At 41.3% G+C, this 19,217-nt stretch overlaps 1 protein-coding gene across 2 annotated transcripts in view; it reads right to left on the reverse strand.

Annotated features, from left to right (window-relative positions):
• ACOX3 (acyl-CoA oxidase 3, pristanoyl) overlaps positions 1-19,217 on the reverse strand; it is a 474,351-nt gene that overhangs the window by 108,193 nt on the left and 346,941 nt on the right. For both annotated transcript variants that reach the window (XM_086964140.1, XM_086964139.1), the window contains exon 12: positions 16,856-16,978. In XM_086964140.1, the coding sequence (XP_086820266.1) occupies positions 16,856-16,978 (123 nt within the window). The remainder of the gene's footprint in view (positions 1-16,855; positions 16,979-19,217) is intronic.

Here is a 19,217-nt window from a genome sequence, read left to right on the forward strand (position 1 = left end):
TTGCTTCTTCCCTTACCTGGAAAGTGCTAACAGGGAGTGCACTCCGCTTTTGGGCAACTTGTGAAACTTGATTAATTACGGCCGACCCGGCCGGGGAGAGCACCGCTGCATATCAGTGCGGTTCCACTGCTGGTTCTGGAATCGGCGGTACGGACCTGGTCTGCACAAAATTTGAACAGGGAAGTGCCTTGCAAGTGCTTTCGTGAATGTGAACTTATTTATTGAGAGAACTGCATGCAGCCCACTGGGGTGATATAATGAACTTCCAGTCCCAGCGTACATCGCTTTGAATTGATCACCTGAGATGGAACTTTGGGAATACGCAGGTGATTCAGATGGTAGTAATAAAAGAGGGACTAATGAAACTGGTTGTTGTTTGCTTGCAGTCTCACAATATGCAGATATGCCTATGAAGAAGGGTGGTGAACCCGAAACGCGTCAGGCTCTGCGGGCGCCGACTGCATTTGCTTCTTCCCTTACCTGGAAAGTGCTAACAGGGAGTGCACTCCGCTTTTGGGCAACTTGTGAAACTTGATATATATATATATATATATATACACACACATAAATACATACATACATACATACATGGATAAATATACATATATATAACATAGTGGCAGTCGCCACTAGGTATTTGTAGTCTTGTCTGTTTTTCCATTGAAAGAGCTTTTTTTGTTTTGCTAATAACTTTGGCCCGTTTGACGAATCTTCACACAACTTTCCCAAAAAAAGTGCATGTACCTCAGCTCCTTCCAGAAGAGTTTCAGGGTGTTCCGTCAAGTTGTGGCTGACAAAAAAGGGTGGTCCAGAAATGCAAAATCCTCATGCGTTTTCCATTGACTTCTTTAGGCAGGGCTACAGCAAAAATTGCTGCACAGAATTAAACCAATTTCGTCTGGAAGCTAGATCTTGGTCCGCAGATTGTGTTTTTGGTGATTTGGTGTAAATCTGTACTGTATTTGTTGAGAAATTAAGGGACAAAAATAATTGTATATTTGGAAAGTCAGGTTCGCGACAGTCTCGAGAGACTATCGCAGGAGCGCCAATTTACAAATTGAGCATTCTGATAGGCCCAGGAAGCTTTATTTACCTTGGGCTATCTCAAATGGCTGCCAGCAACAAGAGAAAAATGTTGCAGGCAGCCATTACAGGACTCAGGGTGGACCCCAGCCTTCCGGGTCAAAAATAAAAACTGTCAGCAAAAAATGCAACGAACCCACAGGACTCCTGCGGGATCGAAAAAACAAACAAAAACAAATTGGTAGCCGGGCTGCATTTATAAAGCTTATGCCTCGGGGAGCCCACCCCCAGGGACGATATTTGTTTATGTGGGGAATGGGGATGCCCGTCCCCCTTCCCAAACCTCTGGGGAGCCCACTCCTAGGGCCAAAATTTAAGAAAATGAGGAGGAGGGCCACGTGGCCCTCCTCCCTAATTACAGCTCAGAAGGCCCTGGGTAACCCACCCCTGGGGCAGATATTTAAGAAAATAGGGAGGGAGGCTGCATGGCTCCAACCCCCCGAGCCATTAAACACCCTGGGGAGCCCACACCCCGGGGGACAGCTCAGAGGCTATGTCCTGGGGAACCTATCCCGGGGACACAGCGGTTTCCCTAACCACAGTGCTGCTGTGTTTGCTCTTGCTTGACGGGTGCATTCTTTCCTGCCAAGCAGGAGCAAACACCAAGTCCGCTTCCAGCGAGCGGGTGCTATGAAATGCTCCCAAAGGGTGCAGACCTTTGCTCCGTTTCCCTGTCTGCACTGAAGCAGGCAGGGAAACCGATCAAAATATTACTCCCGACCGCAGGAAGCAGCATTAGAAGCCCTGTGGACAGGAGCAATGCCGGGTCTTGCTGCATGCAGGCAGTTGGCTGGGGTCACGGGACTCCTCCTGCAGCCCACCCTTTTACAAATGCGGGCCCCGAAGGATGGGGTTCCCGGGGCCAGTAACAACTTGGGGTGGGGGACCAGTGAGAATTGTTGATATTTAATAAACATTGTGGCTTCATTTTTTTTCTAGCTGCTCCCATGCCATAGATGCAGTATTAGTATTTTAAACTGTACTCTTCTTTTCTACATAGGACTGCCACAGAGAAAACTGGTTTTAGTGTCTTGGCACTGTATTCTTTTTCCCACTAAATACCATGCAATATCTTTGTCAGCTACACATCTTACATAGGGATTACTATTTATTTAAAAATTAGGTTTTTATATGTCAAAAAGGGTTATTTTGATAGGTTACACCACCGTTTTGCAGCAGTCAGATCACAATGTGAGGCATGAAGCTATGTTTTCCTTGTCACTGTAGTGGATAGAACAGTAAGTACTGCAGTCCACAGGTGACACTTAACTTTCCATGCCATGGGTAAAGTTTCTACACCATATACTATGGAATTTTAGGTGTGTTAACTACAACAATCAGGGATTAGCCAATGTCTACAGGTTTTGTGTTTCAGAGCACATATACTAGGAAATGGACAGCAGTGTGCAGAGTGTAAAAACATGCAGTGAAACTCAGCAAAAAATGGGGTGACCACAAAAAAAGAGGCATTTTCTCACAGCCTTGAAAATTCAAAGTAATACCAAAAGGTGTGTTTAAAGCTTAAGATATTACACTGATTTTCCAAAAGATGCTGGTAGAAGTGGCAAGATGTAGCAACTGAACAGTCTCAGGATGAAAGGAGACAAATCGGTTTTATACACCACTGTATCACTGAAGTATTGTAATGAATCTGCCCTATTACCCTTGAGATGGAACTCATTATTTCTGCAACTTGGTAATGATCACCAAACCACAAAACCCATGGACCAGTACTACAGGTTGAACCTTGAAATCAGTGGCTTTCTATACCTGCCTTTACAAATAATAGAAATAGCAGCTCCGACTAAGACAGTGGTCGTGCCTCACTGCTGTATATATTTCACGATAGCAGGCTGCTTTATGTTAAGGGATGTCTTTAAAGAGTTTGATAGCATACTGAAATGCTAATTACAAAGCAGGAGATTCAGTAGAGTCAAATTAGCTACTCAGAAGTTTAATAGCGAAGAAGAGTGTCTACAGGTACCAGAAAAGGAGGAACACTATCTGGGCGGTCAGCTTCACTATGCAATGGATTGGTTAACAGATTAACCGACCTTAGACAGAATGACTCAACAGGTTAAACAAGGTGACTTGCTTCATCCTATATCTTGAATAGTCCCATCACAGCAACAGTTGGTTCGTCAGGAGTGTAATAGGTGGAAGAAGATTCTTAAATATATCTATCTAACCATGCCTCTGGGGCCGCGCCATTTGGTCTCTCTAACTTCAGCAAAGCTGTACATCAATTTGCAAAGCACAGTTCATGTTTGGCATATTAAAACACAGTTCGTACAATACATCTTTAAAATACATAATTTTGACATAATGTCTTTGATACAATTTTAAGATAGGAATATATCAAGCTATTTCTCAAGTATTCTGCTAATGGTATAATAAAGCAACGCCTTTTAAAGCAACATGATATGCTTGTGCCCCTTATAAGATTTTCTTTTAAGTTGATATATCTGGCTCTGGAAATAGTTCTGGGTTTTGTTTTACAGAAAATGTCAAAATGTCTTGGCACTGCCTCGCTTGCATGATAGCTGAAATATACAAGAGTAGAAACAGAGTTTAGTGGTTCTAAGACCCCTACCATTTAGTTTAAAGGTCCTTTCATCTTATCCTTTAACAAGAACTTTTACAACAACAATGGAAAGTTGGGACTTTTTCCATAAAACATCCACATTGAGTGTAGGAGGCTGTGTTTAAACCATTTAAACTAGTGGGCCCTCCTGGAAAATATAAATGTCATGGGAAAGTGCCAATGTTATGCAGAAAACAAAAAATCAATGTGCAATGAAAACCTTGACTTAACCACAACTCTATTGCACTTTCACTATCTGTGTAATATATATCTATAAACAATGCTCTTGCAAGATTGGCCTACTGAATAAGTTATTCATAACATAAGGAGGCACAAATGAGTAGATCCCAGTCTTTCGGTTGAGAGTTGCTCCTTTATATGAACACATCTAACATATAAACTACATCTCCTCACCTCAAAAGTTTGCTTTTCAAGCAGAATTGTTCAGCATTGGATAAGTCCAATGCCATCAACAGCAGGATAGAAATGTTACAAAACATTTAGCATTTTTAGCATAACGATATGAATTGCAAATGCTATCCATGCAGACTTTTAAAAAACAAATAACAAAGGCATTTTATCTTTGCAGGAACAGTAATAAGGCTTTGGATTGGTAAATACTATCTAAATCAAATGGAATTAGTGGGAAAAAAGCAGTCTCAAGTCCTTATGTTCATCTTTGAACACTGTGCTTCTTGGTCAGCAGTGGAGCCACACAGCACAGCAGCTGCAGCCCAACACGAGCCAGAGCAGAATTCATGTAGCTCCAAAGTTATAGCTCGAGAAAGACCTCGCAAGGTTTTATGCAGTAGATAGTTACAGCCCAACGTGGGTCAATGCAGAATTCACGCGATTGATATAAAGTGGGTTTTTTCGGATCCCAATTTTCTACAATGTGGATCTGGATCCAGTGCCTCAAACTTAAGAACCGGTTTTGGATGAATCTCTTTAAAGTGTCCTCAGTCTGCTCTCCAGACAGCCTGTGTGTTAAGAGATGCTTCTCAGAGCAGGCAGTACTGGGGCTGTTCAAACTGGATTACCCACAACATGGGCCCAATGAAGTGTGAGGTTTCTGCACCTGGCTGTCACCAGCCTCTCTGAAACAGTAATCAGAAACACATGAAAATGCACATCTGACCTAGAGACTTTTACACCTTGTCCAACATAAACTGCAGTACCCCCACGCCCCCATTCCATTTATCAAACGGCAGTGGCCAGGACACACTGATCAGCTGCCCCTTGCTAACAAAGTGTTCCTGGAATTTCTAAAGTGGCCCTATTTAACCCTTGTTCACTTTAGAGTCTGGATCTCAGCCTTCCAGACACAGAAGTATACACTACCACTTTCAGGAGAAGCTGTCCTCTTTCTCCATGTTGTACCATGCTAAATTTGGGGCATCCAAAATGGATCCCACTGGCTACATTGCTCAGACATAAAGAGCCCTACTACTACCACATGGGACACACACATCCTATACATGCACTACACATAGTTTATACCTGCACACATGTCACCACAAGGTTCTAGGCAATAACAGTGGCACTTTATACATGTGGGCCAGTAGGCAGCAGTCTCGCTGACTTAGATAAGAGGGTCTGGTAACACTACCAACCAAAACATATGGTAGGCTGTCACCACCTCTTTATGTGCTATACCCAGGACAGGAACAGTGTTCCTCTGTCCACAAGGAGGGTATGCTTTGTAGGCCCCTCACATGACAGGAACTGTACCTTGTACTCTCAAAGAACAGCTAAGGCCTCTAAGCACCTTAGACTACCATGGTGCCAGGGACAAAATAAAAGCCAAGGCACCAGATTCCCCAGCAGTTGGGAACTTGGAGCAGGGATAAGTGTGTGTTTGCCATGCAGGGTCCTGAATTCATTTTTTAAATGACGTGAACCTTTATGACACGTCTAATATTATAAAAAGAAATGACGGGTGGATTGGTTCCAAATGTTCAGCCTGCTTGGACGTCATTCAAGTCCATTATTATGTTGCCTACTATGCACTCCAGACAGGGAGCTATGACATAAAGATCAGTCCTACCCTCATCCAAAAGGTAGAGCACGAATTGTCAGGGTATGGCAACTGAACGGGAACTAAAGAAACATGAGACCGCCTTCACTGCAAAACATGCGCTAGAATGCAGCCCAGGGCGACTGCAAGTGGATGAGGCTTTTACAAGCTTACCAACCACAATCATTTGTTGTTTTAATGTGATGCTCTAAATGCAACGGGTCTTTGCAGACATGGGGGACATCCTAAACTATGTCATAGAGCAGAAACTGCAGCTCACTCATGAGGTTCAACTAGGTCGACGTTATGTGGGACCTTTTGTTTCTCTTCAGAGGGCCGTGGCCTGCCATTTCATGCTGAACTGGTCCTAATGAACAGGGACAAGACTGATCGGTTGTAGGTGGTGGGTCACATACCATGGCTAGCAAGACCATACAAGTTCTTCCCAGTGCATCCTGGTAGATATGGCGCTACTTAGTACTCACTTACTATGATTGTAGTGGCAGCTTGAATGTTCAAGGTTAGCTTGTGCTGCACAGTGCTTCACACGCGTTTCACAATTCTGTACTCTACAGAAGGGAAAGGTGTTTGGGACATTATTCACAGATGAGTGTAAAAACAGCTCCTGGGTGCAGATGCCTGGCACCAGGAACCAATTACCAGCTTCTCTAACCAAGCGAAGCTTGTACAAACTTTCTAAAATGGGTTGTGGGGCCACACACCGGCTATAAAGACCGCTCCAGTCCTTCCAAGTGTATTCAGAGACACAATGCTTATTCACAGTGGTTAAAGAGTGTGTGTGTGAGAGAAAGAGCGTGTGTGGTTGTGCGCGTGTATATGTATGTGTGTATATATACAGCGACAGCTGAATAAAATCTGAACCAGCATCTTACGTTTGGTCCGTGTCTGTATCCAGCGCGATCGAGGGAAAAGCGATTGCGGGAGGAAAACGGAGGTTGGAGTATATATATATATATATATATATATATATATATATATATATATATATATATATATATATATATATATATATATATATTCAATGAAAAAACCCTAGGTTTTACACACGTTATAGTTAGGAAGTAGCATTTAAAAAACCTATGAAATTCACTGGAATAACCATAGGTTTGACACATGTTATAGTTAGCTGGACATTTTACTCATATAAAACCAATGAAATTCCCCGTTATAGTTACTTCAGGTAACTATAACTCGCGCGCCCGCAATGCACTGCTGATGATGTCACACATCACATCACTCATGACATCATCTATTAAATGGGTTAGTTTTGAAAATTACATATATTTTATATATGTAGATCAGAAAGTTGGTTGAAAAAAAATTGTAGTATATAAGTGTATAAACGGTTGCTTTTTGGGTGACAAATAGATTCTATAACTGACTGATTAAATATATCTTAATGAGTACATGTGTTACTGAGTAATATTTAAATATATACCTATCTGTGTCTGTCTATCAGTTTCTATTTTATTGGCTGAATGTGTTGATGAGTAGCAATATCATTGAAACATTATATCTATATAGGTTATTGTTTCATTATATTACCAAAAGTATCTCAGTGTCTAAGTGTTAATATGCTACATTAGGAGATTTTACATATTCCATTCATGCAAGAGTCAGTGACATACTATTCCTATATGTTGTAGGCAGCATATGTGAGATACTAGATATTATCAGTGTTATCAAGAGTAATGTCACTAACCATGTGATAAGTGATGTAATATGTAACATCATCAGCAGTGCATTGCGGGCGCGCGAGTTATAGTTACCTGAAGTAACTATAACGGGGAATTTCATTGGTTTTATATGAGTAAAATGTCCAGCTAACTATAACATGTGTCAAACCTATGGTTTTTCCAGTGAATTTCATAGGTTTTTTAAATGCTACTTCCTAACTATAACGTGTGTAAAACCTAGGGTTTTTTCAGTGAATTTCATAGGTTTTTGAAATGCTATTTCCTAACTATAACGTGTGTAAAACCTAGGGTTTTTCAGTGAATTTCATAGGTTTTTTGAATGCTAGTTCCTAAGTATGAAAGATATACCTGAAATAAATATCGACATACCAATCTTACGTGCACAACTGAGTGCACGCACCCACTTATTTATTTCATGAAAGCTTTCCAATTTAAACCTAATGAATTTCTTCATAGACCAATGAAAGAACATATAGTACGTTAAGACACTGAACCTGGGCTTTTTTTTTGTCATACAAACCTTTTAATTAAATGGAGCCGAATTTTTTTTAATCGTTCGTGCGTGACTAATTGTACACACCTTAATATTTTTTTTAAAAAATATAAAAGGTTTTATAATTTAATAATTGTATACTTAAATCGAGCTCTAAAAATATGTGAAATCCGTATGTGTCTGAATTCACTTCTTTTCACGTTTTTAAACTTCACTAAAGAATATCGCTACTTCCAAATCACGTTCATAACTAGATAGTGTCACCGCCTACACGTCCTGAGAAGCGCATGTAAAGTCATGTGACTTGAAAACAACACTTGCAATTGGTTGTTGGTAGTTTATATTCTGGAATTTACACACAGCACTCCACCCACTTCCATCACTTTCTTTTCTACTCTAAATAGAGAACAACGTCGAACATCTTCCCGAAGACTTTGCTGCAATGGCTACCGTTCCGCATTCATCTTCCGAATCTGAAGGAAATGAGCGACCACCTTTGACTAGAAAAACGGAGGCCACGCTATTACCATCAGAAGTGACCAGCACATCTTCTGCAGAACGAATTGTATCTCCATCGAGTGCTGACATGGACTTGAAACCATATCTGGCGAACGTGCACATGAAATGCAAGAACTGTGGAAAACTTCTTGTATACGGAGAGCAAAGCTTTATTGTAATTAAACACAAAATTGAGAGTCATAAATGCTCCAAGAAAAGTTAAATTTCTTCACTTTATTTGGATAGTATGACATACTGAAAAATGTCGTAGCAACTTTAAGAAATCAAAAGCATCATAACACTTGTTTCCAAAAAAAAAGAAAACAAAAAAAAAAAGTTCTTTTCAGAACTAACTCTTTGTACCAAAACGAGCTCCAAGAGCATATTAGCTGATATTTTCTCGCCACTTTTTTTTAGTGCGCGATCGGGTGCGCGCACCCACCTATCGCGTAGAGGCAGCGACACACGCATGTGAAGTCATTTATTTATTTAATTTATAAGGCGCGTTATAACCACAGGGGTCTCTAAGCGCTATTTGTCCAGATTTACGTGATGAGATATTACATTCACTTGAAACCAACTGTGCACCTAAGATCTGCTCCATGCTTGTTTAAACAATACAGTTTTTAGTTTTTTTCTGAAGAAAAGTAAGTTACTTTCCTTCCTGAGCTCTGGATCCAGTTTGTTCCATAAAGCTGGGAGCGTGTTGGAAAACGCACGGCCCCCCACCGTGGTCAATTTGAAGCAGGATTGGGACAAAAGAGTGGCGTCCGACGAACGCAAAGTCCTACCCGGTATGTAGGGGGATAGTCGAGATTTCAGATATTTTGGTGCTTTGCCATACAGAGCCTTGTGAGCGATACACAGTCCTTTAAAGACGATCCTCTGACGAATTGGGAGCCAGTGCAGCTCCTGCATCAGGGGAGAGGCATGAGCAATCCTGGGTTTTTTAAATATCAGCCTCGCTGCATCATTCATAACTCCCTGTAGTTTGTCCAGCAGCCGCTGGGGCAAACCTATATATAGGGAGTTCCCGTAGTCCAGCCTAGCCAGAATTGTGGCTGAGACCACGTGTCTCAAAGTAGGGAATGACAGTAGGACAGAGATCTTCCTTAGTTGTCTTAGGAGGCCTATGCAGGTACCCACTACAGTGGTAACTTGTTTTTCCATGGATAATTTGTTATCCACATATAGGCCTAAACTGTTGACCGCGGCTGCCGGTTTCGGTGGTGTACCCAGCTCCCTAGGCCAAAATTTCTCACTCCAAGGGTTGCCCGAGATGGAGATGGGCAGCACTTCCGTCTTATCGGGATTGACTTTCAAAGAGTTCTCGGACATCCAGTTGACTGTGGTTTTCAGTATGTCCTGTAGCCTAGTGGATGCTCCCGGGCCATCATCCAGCCGGATGATTATCTGGGTGTCATCTGCATAGTTGTACACTAGGCAATCCATCCTATTCAGGAGAGCAATTAGTGGCTGCAGGTAAATATTGAAAAGTAGGGGTGACAAGGCAGAGCCCTGTGGGACCCCTGCAGGTGATCGGAGCAGAGGTGGAAAGTAGATCACCCAGCTGAACTCGTTGTGTCCTACCCTGCAAGAATGATGTAAGCCATGCATGTGCTGTACCCATGACGCCAAAGGATCTCATCCGCGACAGAAGCTGTTTGTGACACACGGTATCAAACGCCGCGGAGAGATCCAGAAGTATCAGGGCGCTCGGTGTTTTTACATCAGCCAGAGTTCTTAGCTCATCTAGAATGGATAACATGACTAGTTCCGTGCTATGATTAGCACGGAACCCTGCCTGATTGGTCTCCAGCAGGTTGTTAGTCTCTAGATGGCCCGAGAGTAGAGTTAACACATGTTGCTCAATCACTTTAGCCAAAAAAGGCAACTGAGAGATGGGCCGAAAATTTTTCAGACATTTTGTGTCTGCACCAGGTTTCTTCAGTAAGGGGATCAGGCGAGCCTCTTTAAAAGCTAGAGGGATCTGTCCTGTGCGAAGAGAAGTGTTCAATAGATGCAGAACCTCTTCCTCAATTCCTGGCATTGCCGCCTTGAATATGTCAGGAGGGCAAGGGTCCACCAAGGAACCCGATTTAACTCGGCCTATGATTTTAAGTAGTTCCTGTTTGGAAATAGGGGAGAACTCAGCTAATGGTGGGATATTTAGCGGGGCGATAAGGTCCGGTAGGCAAGGACATTTGAGGGGTACGGTTTCCGCAATTTCGTCCAAGATATCTGATATCTTCTTTACGAAGAAGTCCTGAAACCTCTGACAGTCCTCCTGAGTGAACTCGGGACTTTGCTCTTTGTTCACCCTGAGCTCCGCCAGGACCCGAAAGATTTCCTTTTGCGGATTTCTTGCAACAGCTATTCTTTCCTCGAAGAACGCAGCCTTCCTAGATTGTATGGCTAGTTTATAATGGGCTAAGGATAAGACGTATTCTTGCTTGGTGATGGCGTCATATTTTTTACGCCATGCCCGTTCTTTCTTCCTCACCCCACGTTTCATCTCCCTTAGGGAATCATTGTACCAAGGCGCCCCAGCTCCTCTCCTCTCATGTGACTTTAGAACAACACTTCCAATTGGTTCTTACTAGTTTCTATTCTGCAATTTACACGGAACACTCTACCCACTTCCCTGGAAAACCAGTTTATCAAAAAACTTTTAAAGCCTCCTCTTATGAAACATTCCACATCGTTCACATAGCAGTGTAGTAAATACCACTATATACACTCCGTCCCTTAATTATAAGAGACTTATTGCTATGTGAGAACAACTTTTGTTTTCACGCGATAATGTGAAATGCTGAGCCTGTTACAGAATTTTCTTTCACATATATGGTACTATTCTCCTTCGAGCACTAACACCGTAGAAAATACCACCAATAGAGTTGATATTTTTTACACCGAGAACGGGCGATTTGTATCGCTTAGACCCCTTACAATTATAAAGTTTTATTTCCTAAGTCTCTGATCTCCAACTGTGCAACGTGGCTCCCCTGTGTCGTAATGAGGTCCATAGACAAAAACTACAGGGCCAGCATTATACACATGCACAGAACCACAAACCACAAAACCACAAGAGCCACTGGGTTAATATATATCCTTAATATAATAAACCTCTGAGAATGGATACATATTTCCGTGGCACCCCATAACAGAAATGTGGCGTCCTCGGACTCTGCTCCATTACCAAACACCCTAACCCCCCGCCCCCCTCACTCCTCACTCTTCACTAAACTTCGCACTCCACCCCACCCGGACCCCCTATTACAAACCCCCAACCCTTCCTGCCCAAGCCCACCATGAACATCAAACCGCCCCTTGAAAACTTATAAGACACAGGATTACTAAAACTCAAAGAATAGGCAACAGGCAGATAATCTAAATAGTACATAAAGGCACATATTTTTTCCATAATACTATTGAAAAACATGTTCTATTTTTTATAAATCTATCATGCATCTGACCCTCTAGAACCGCTTTCAAAACGTGAAGTATAAACCTCTACATTTCATTTTCAAACCATACACTTTCAATTACATTTTTTTTTTTACAATTCATGTAATGCTACACACCTTTTCTAAAATACACCAGTCCCTGTTATTTATAAGGATTTATTTTCAGTCTTCATCAGTGACACTTTTTTAACATATAATAAAAATCACTGTAACTTTTTAAACGACAATGCTAACGCGGTAAAAATAACCCTCCATTTGCTTTCCTTTAAGAATGTCGACTATGTACCCCACGCATGCGTTTCTTGATCTTTGCATTTGGCAGCGAATACCGACCTTGAATCGGAAGACATGAACAAGAGCTCCATTGTCACATTTAAAACTGAACGTAGCATCTGCTCACACACATATCTTTCACTTAGCTAACATTCACAGAAAACAGCATTGATGTAAAAAAAATTGACCTTGCTTTACAACTTGCTCAAATGACTCCCTTATTTTTTAAAGCATCCTCCACTTCAAGAAAAGCTACTTTTTTGATAACTACTAAGCAATATTTAAGTGACTAGACTCCTAGAAAATTTATCAAGTCATTCTGCTCCTCTCCACTGCATAGCCGGCGACCTAATTCTGTGGAGTTGCTATACAACCGGCAGTGCTGCGCCGTTTCCTTTACCATCTTGGTAAATTCAAAATGGATGTCCCTCCTGCCTTCGCAAACGAGCCGGACCACTTAGAACTATTACGCCAGAGGATGCTTGACTACTACGGCATCTTACCACTCTCGACTTTGAATGCATCATATCGATTATCATTTCGATATTCGTATTTCACCTGTGTGCAGCCTGTATTTCATTGCCTGAGCTGTGATTTCACGTGGGCCCTGGATTTATGTCTCTGCAATTTGGTACCTCCTGAAGCGAATTACAATCACCTCATGAATCCGTTACTTGATCATGAACAGCTTTGTTACAACGGAGGGTTTATGGCCTTTGCAGCGATACAAGGAGTTCTGGGTCATTGGAATATATTCGCAGCGGCGCAAGATTTCCTAACAGAGAGCTACATCGAAAACCCACCGAGCTGCCCTATGATGGTAAAAGACGCTCCAATAATGACAGATCATGAATGCTCCTTTCATCTTCTCAATTGGATGGCTGACATGTTTTCAGATGATAACAGTGATTTCCTGTTAGAAGCACAGTGCAGCCTATTTTGCCTACACAATGGACGGTTAACTCTTTCCTAACAGAGAACTACATCGAAAACCCACCGAGCTGCCCTCTGATAATAAAAGAGGCTCCGATTTTAACAGATCATGAGTACTGCTTTACTCTTTTCCATTGGATAACTGACATACTTTCAAAGGATAAAAGTGATTTCCTGTTAGAAGCAGAAGCTACCTATTTTGCCTAAACAATGCTTCAATAACTCTTATACAAGCCATTGACGTCCTCATTTCCTTTTGCTTCCCTATATTCTTCACGTTCTTTTCCATATTTTCTTTTGAAGAACAGACCTATTGCCTTTACTAACAGTGGACATTATGATTTTGTGCTGGTTAAATTTTGTTCTTTTATGTGGACTACATTTGTTTCTTCAGCTACTCGATTTTCAACTTTATTTTTTTACATTCTAATCTCAACAATTCTATTGCATATCTTATCTAAGGTTATTTCAAAAGTACTCGATGCAAAACTCGCTAATATATGCTACATGTGCCCTTATTAATGTGTAAATTTTAAACGAATTTTTTATAACTGTAAACGCCATTTCGCATCTCAACTGCTTATTTCCGCCTCACACGCCTCTACTCCTTTAATTTCCTATAAAATTATGTTTTTAAAATACTTTACAGAAAAATATGTTCTTTCAACAATATTTCCATTATTACTTGTGCTGTATTTCAAATGCAATACTGCAACCTTCAAAAGATATCTCAATACAGTAGTTCTCCTCAATAGTGATTTGCGCAGCATCCAACAGATTACATACATGCACCTCTCACCATTTTATTGCTTTTGACGCCTTTTTTTCCCCTCACACACTGACATAACACAAACTTGATAGTGCTTCGCATGTAGACAGCTGATTGATAAAGTAATGATGTATAACCACTTGCATTTTCATATATCGTTCCCTAACTGTAAGGCCAGACACCTCCTTCCATTTATTAAAATATGATATACTTCCTTTTAAGAGTGTACAATGTTTTTTTCCAACTATATTCATTTTTCTTCAACTATAGCGTTTGTATTCCATGTACTACTGACAATACCAATTACTGTGTTTTTTGCAATTTCTGTACTCATATTACATAATGATTTGCCTTTAAAACAGTACATTTCTAAATAAACATTTCAAATATTCACGGTTTCTCTTTTAATCCATAATCTCAACTGAAATGATTTCATATTGAAAAACTATTCATGGGTTCCACATAACCTTAATTGTAGTCACTGTGGACCTTATTTATGAAGACCTTCCGCCGCCGGTGCCTCATTTTTTAAAATGGGAAAAAGTGACGCACCGGTGGCGCAAGTCCTTCATAAATAAAGTCCTGAATGTTTTCTTTTCTCGACCTCACTTACTGATACTAGAACCTGCAAGCCAATTGTGGCCCGTGAACTCTTTCTTAGTAGGTCGCGCACCGTACAGACAGTTGTACCTCTGTTAAAAAAAATTTTTCACTGTTACCAAGCACCGCCACAGTTCCGCTTCACTCAGAGTTAATCACTGCTCCCACGCTTCTACAGGCCAAACGCTATGTCGTATTTCTCTCCTTATCACCCTTTAATATCCACAATAACAAACAGTTCTCCGCCAGCCACCACAGAACAGAGTGCAGATGCAGAGGCACCAAAGAGTGAACCCATCACCAACTGCCATCTCCGGCTGTTTCCATGGTTACACCTCATTCTGCACCTTGCTGAAGGCAGAGGTCAAAAGTTCATGTCTCAACGTTCTACAGCAAACTAAGAAGACTGTTATCCCTCCAGAAACACCTGCCAATCCACAACTCTGTTACATGTCTTTTTTTTTCACACCCAATAGTACTTTTCGTTTAACATAAACATTAACATGCAACATACTCTTCAATCTCCACTTATTACAATCAACCAATCATTTTTATCTTTTTAACCACACCCAGCCTCTTCCTTTTTCTTTATTTAGAATTTCAACTTCTAACTACCATTCCACTTCCAGAACCGATCGGAGGACGACTACAAATCCCTTGAAAATGAAGGTCTGGCTAATAGGACACAGTTATATTCACTGGAGTGAAAAATATGCAGTAAGCAGACGAATTTGCAACCTCGGCTTACCAAATGTACACATAACATGGATTGCCAAAAGAGGATTGAAATGTCACCAATTGATTCCATTGGTGAAAACTTTTATGCATCTCCCAGAACCAGACCTTATAATTGTGCACTGTGGTGGGAACGATCTAGGCACAATCACTGGGGTAGGTCTGGAAATGCTTCTAAAAGACACCTTTCGACAATTGATGACACTTTTTCCTCGATCTGCCTTGGTATATTCCAATATATGCCAAAGACAGAAATGGAATTGGTCCAATCAACATTGTGCACAATTTGAGAAAGCAAGGAGACATGTAAATAAATCTGTTTCTGCGTTCCTCAGAGATTATAGCATGGGTTCTATTTACCACAACAACTTGCGATACCACATGCAAGACGTCTATAGGAGAGACGGTGTTCATTTCACGAATGAGGGAAACAGAATCTTCCTCTGCAACATCAGGCTCTGCATCGGTACTTACTTATAAATGCAGAAAACACTCAATTAACACAAGGGCTCTTTTCAGAGCCACCTTATATCTAAGCACTCAAACTTCTGATTTATCTCCATTTTCACACTCTTGTAAATAGGTGTGCGCGACCGGGTGCGCGCACCCCGTTTTTTTTTTCCGGAAAAAAAATTATATCTTTTCGCGTTTAAGGGCCTTACTGCACACCCCGAGAAAACCTACGCAGCAAGACAATCTCTACCTTCTCCCCTTTCCATGTTTCAACGCTTTGAAATAAACAATATATTTACTCGCAGTGACAAAATGGCGGACAAAACTTCCTGATTTCCTTTGAATCGAACGTTAACAGACGTCACGCAGCAAAAAAAAATTCCGCTCACGCGCAGCCGCTTGAGTGCGCGCACGCATGCGTGCCTATAGATATATAATTGACTTTAACTTTAATTTTCTCAACAACTACTGAACAGATTTACACCATTCCAAAAAAAGCGTAATCTGCGAACCGGACTCTACAGTTTAGCCAAATTTCGTATAAATCCATTCAGCCGTTCGACCTGTAGCCGAGTCTAAAGGTCCTATGGTAAATAACATGAAGAAAACACGTTTTGGGACCCCCCTTATATCTCAGCCCCCACTTGACCAATCCCCCCCAAACTTTCAGGGAAGGAGCGCAGCGAACCGAGCCATCTTCTTTGAGAAATTCGCTAAGATTCTTCAACCAGGGCCAAAGTTATTCCAAATAGAATGTTGAGGATTTCCTATGGAAAACAATCCTAACTATAACTACCTACTGGTATATATATATATATCTATATATATATATATATAGATATATATATATATATATATATCATGCTGCATCTCTGGGGAGAGATAGTTTGCAGAATCCCAGCATCCCCTCCTGCATAAATAAAATAATGTCATACAAATAACGTAGTTACATTACAGGCTCCTTGTTAGAAAATTTACAAGCTATGACGTGCTCATAACAGTTCCTCTAAAAACACAATCTTGACTTGTCACTCTCACACTGCAGATTTTACAAGAAAGCATTGTGTTAATGTTTTCAAGGTGAAGATACATTTTTCCAAGTTAACCGGCTGACACCTTATGCAGAATGTGTGCATTAAACACAAATCTATGCTACAATGATACATATTTAAATCAAAAACCATAACTGTAAACATAAATACCTATTTCACTAGACGTGTGTGCATACATACCCTCATGCTTTAAAGTCACCCAGTTGAGTAAGTAGTTGCTGGTTTGCTGAAGTAGAACATTGTTGTCTCCTTCGTAAGTGCAATTTGGGTCATTGTCATTTCGGATATCACCTAATCGATTCACTTTCAAATAAAATAATAAAAATAGTAATTAAAAGATCAACATGAGACTGGGAGAACTACATAACTTGAAGAAAATATCCACTTAATTTCTACCAAATCCATGATGCAAACAGTATAGCATATTAATACGCACATAATCTATTTATTTGCGTACAGTATTGCAAATATTAACCAGGAAGGAATTTGTTTGAAAGAAATAAATATTAAAGTTTCGTTCATTGAGAAGTTTGGAGAGCAATCAACTCGTTGGGCAATATTAAATTCTGTCTGCAGGGAGATATTGGTGGCCATATTTGAGAAGGTTCGCGTGGAATCAAGCCAAGTATTGTGTATCTCAGTGCTATTTTAATTTCTGAAGTTATTCCATATCCACATTCAACATATTCGAATGTCATTATAAATCTATTTTGATAGCCCAACAATTCTCTTCAATGGTCACCACAGTAATAGCTGTTTCTCCAAATACATATGTTTTTCATTTATCGAGGCTCATGGAACTCTGTTCCTAGTGGGACGCCCGAGGTCAGTGACTGAAGCATATCTCAACGGTATTGATCGCTGTTCAAGTTGGCAGCAGAAGTTCAGGGACAAAGGACATGCTTCGGAAATACCCCTGTACTTTTTGGAGCTGTGTCAGGGGTTGTCCCTATGCTTGCCACCCTAAGGCATCCATCCTTGCTGTACTTATGGGGCGTGTGGATGTTTGCCAGACATATGGATGCCTTGGGTCGGTAGATTAATCCTATGGCGAAGGGTCAAGTCACAGATGTGCATGGAGGCTTCCAGGATTTCTAACTGGTGGTGTCTCAAAGATTTTCAAGTCCTTGTGGTGCTTCTGGTATTCTGCCCTGGGTATAGAGGGAACTGCTGTTCTGTAGCTAATAGCGTAGTTCAGAGGCTGCTCACTGAACTGACAAAGGAGTCGCCAAGCAGTCTAATTCTCTTAGTCTAGAAAAAAACGGAGAATCCTGGAATTCTGCCCTTGGAATGAAAGACCAATGCAGTTCAGTGGGTAGAGCTCATAATCCTGGAATTCTGCCTTCAGTATGAAAGACCATTACAGGTCAGTGGGTAAAGCTTGAATTCAGTGATCTCAGCTCTACCCACTGACCTGTATTGGTCTTCCATACCGAGTGCAGAATTTCAGGATAATCAGGATTATTCTGGGCTAAGAGTTAGACATTCTGGAGTCTCCCTTGTCAGCTCAGTGTGCAAACTCTGAACCACAGCTTCAGACATGCATGGATACCTCCCGTAAACCACACAGGGCTTCTAAGAATCAGCTATCCCAGAAGTGCATGTGAGTACTAGCACGGCTTGGGGGATTCTGCCATAAGTATAGAGAGATGCTTTGGGTCAACAGCAAGAGCCCCGGTATGGGGCCTGTGCACTGAAAATGTCTTTGGGACTCCTCTGTAAATGCAATAGGTTCAGAACATGTCTCCCTGAAGGAATCTGGGATTCACCATTTCTGGAATGCTGCCCTGGGTTTAGGGCTGCCCCATCAGAGATCCAAGCATAGATATGGAGGCGTCACTGCAGTGTATGAGTGAATTAAAGGAATTCTAACTGAAACATATACAGATCTTACAGGCTGAAAGGAGACTGGGATTCCTAACAGGGCATCTGAAAGTCCACTAGGGGTAACAGGTCTGCTTTAGCTTAGTGGTTTGAATCCGGGCTAGAAGCCATGCTCCAGGCATGGTATCCATACGTGAAATGCAACACTTTTTTGGGCAAGCACACTGTCCACCTCTCCAATCATCAAAGTTAACCTGGCCTCACTATCTTTTCTGGGAGAAGGGTCTAGGTGGTGTTGCGTGAAGCAATATTGGTGGAGGTGACCGTGTTATCTTGCAATTCATGTATCAGAGGTGAAAGAAGAATACCTATCATTAAATTTACTCGAAATTCTTGTAGAACCTATTGGGGCAAAATTGCAGCTGTAGTCGGGTGTCACGCCTCAACCCACCTTGGCATTGGGCTCAACAGGGATCTCTGTTCGATGACCAGAGAGCCGGCATGCCATTCACCACACCAATGAAGAGGGTGAGCTGAGGCCTGACAGCCAACTACAGCAGGTTACCGCCAGTGAATCCTTCACTCCCTGACATTTCATGGGATCCATGGTTGGTTTTGTAAATATTGTGAATATGATTTAATTTTTATTTAATTTGAGCACTTTTTGAACATCAGCATCTCTAGGTCCTAAAGAAAGCCTCAAAACCTTCTGGGCCAC

This window comes from Lissotriton vulgaris, chromosome 3_2 (assembly GCF_964263255.1).
Source record: "Lissotriton vulgaris chromosome 3_2, aLisVul1.2, whole genome shotgun sequence".
Taxonomy (NCBI): domain Eukaryota; kingdom Metazoa; phylum Chordata; class Amphibia; order Caudata; family Salamandridae; genus Lissotriton; species Lissotriton vulgaris.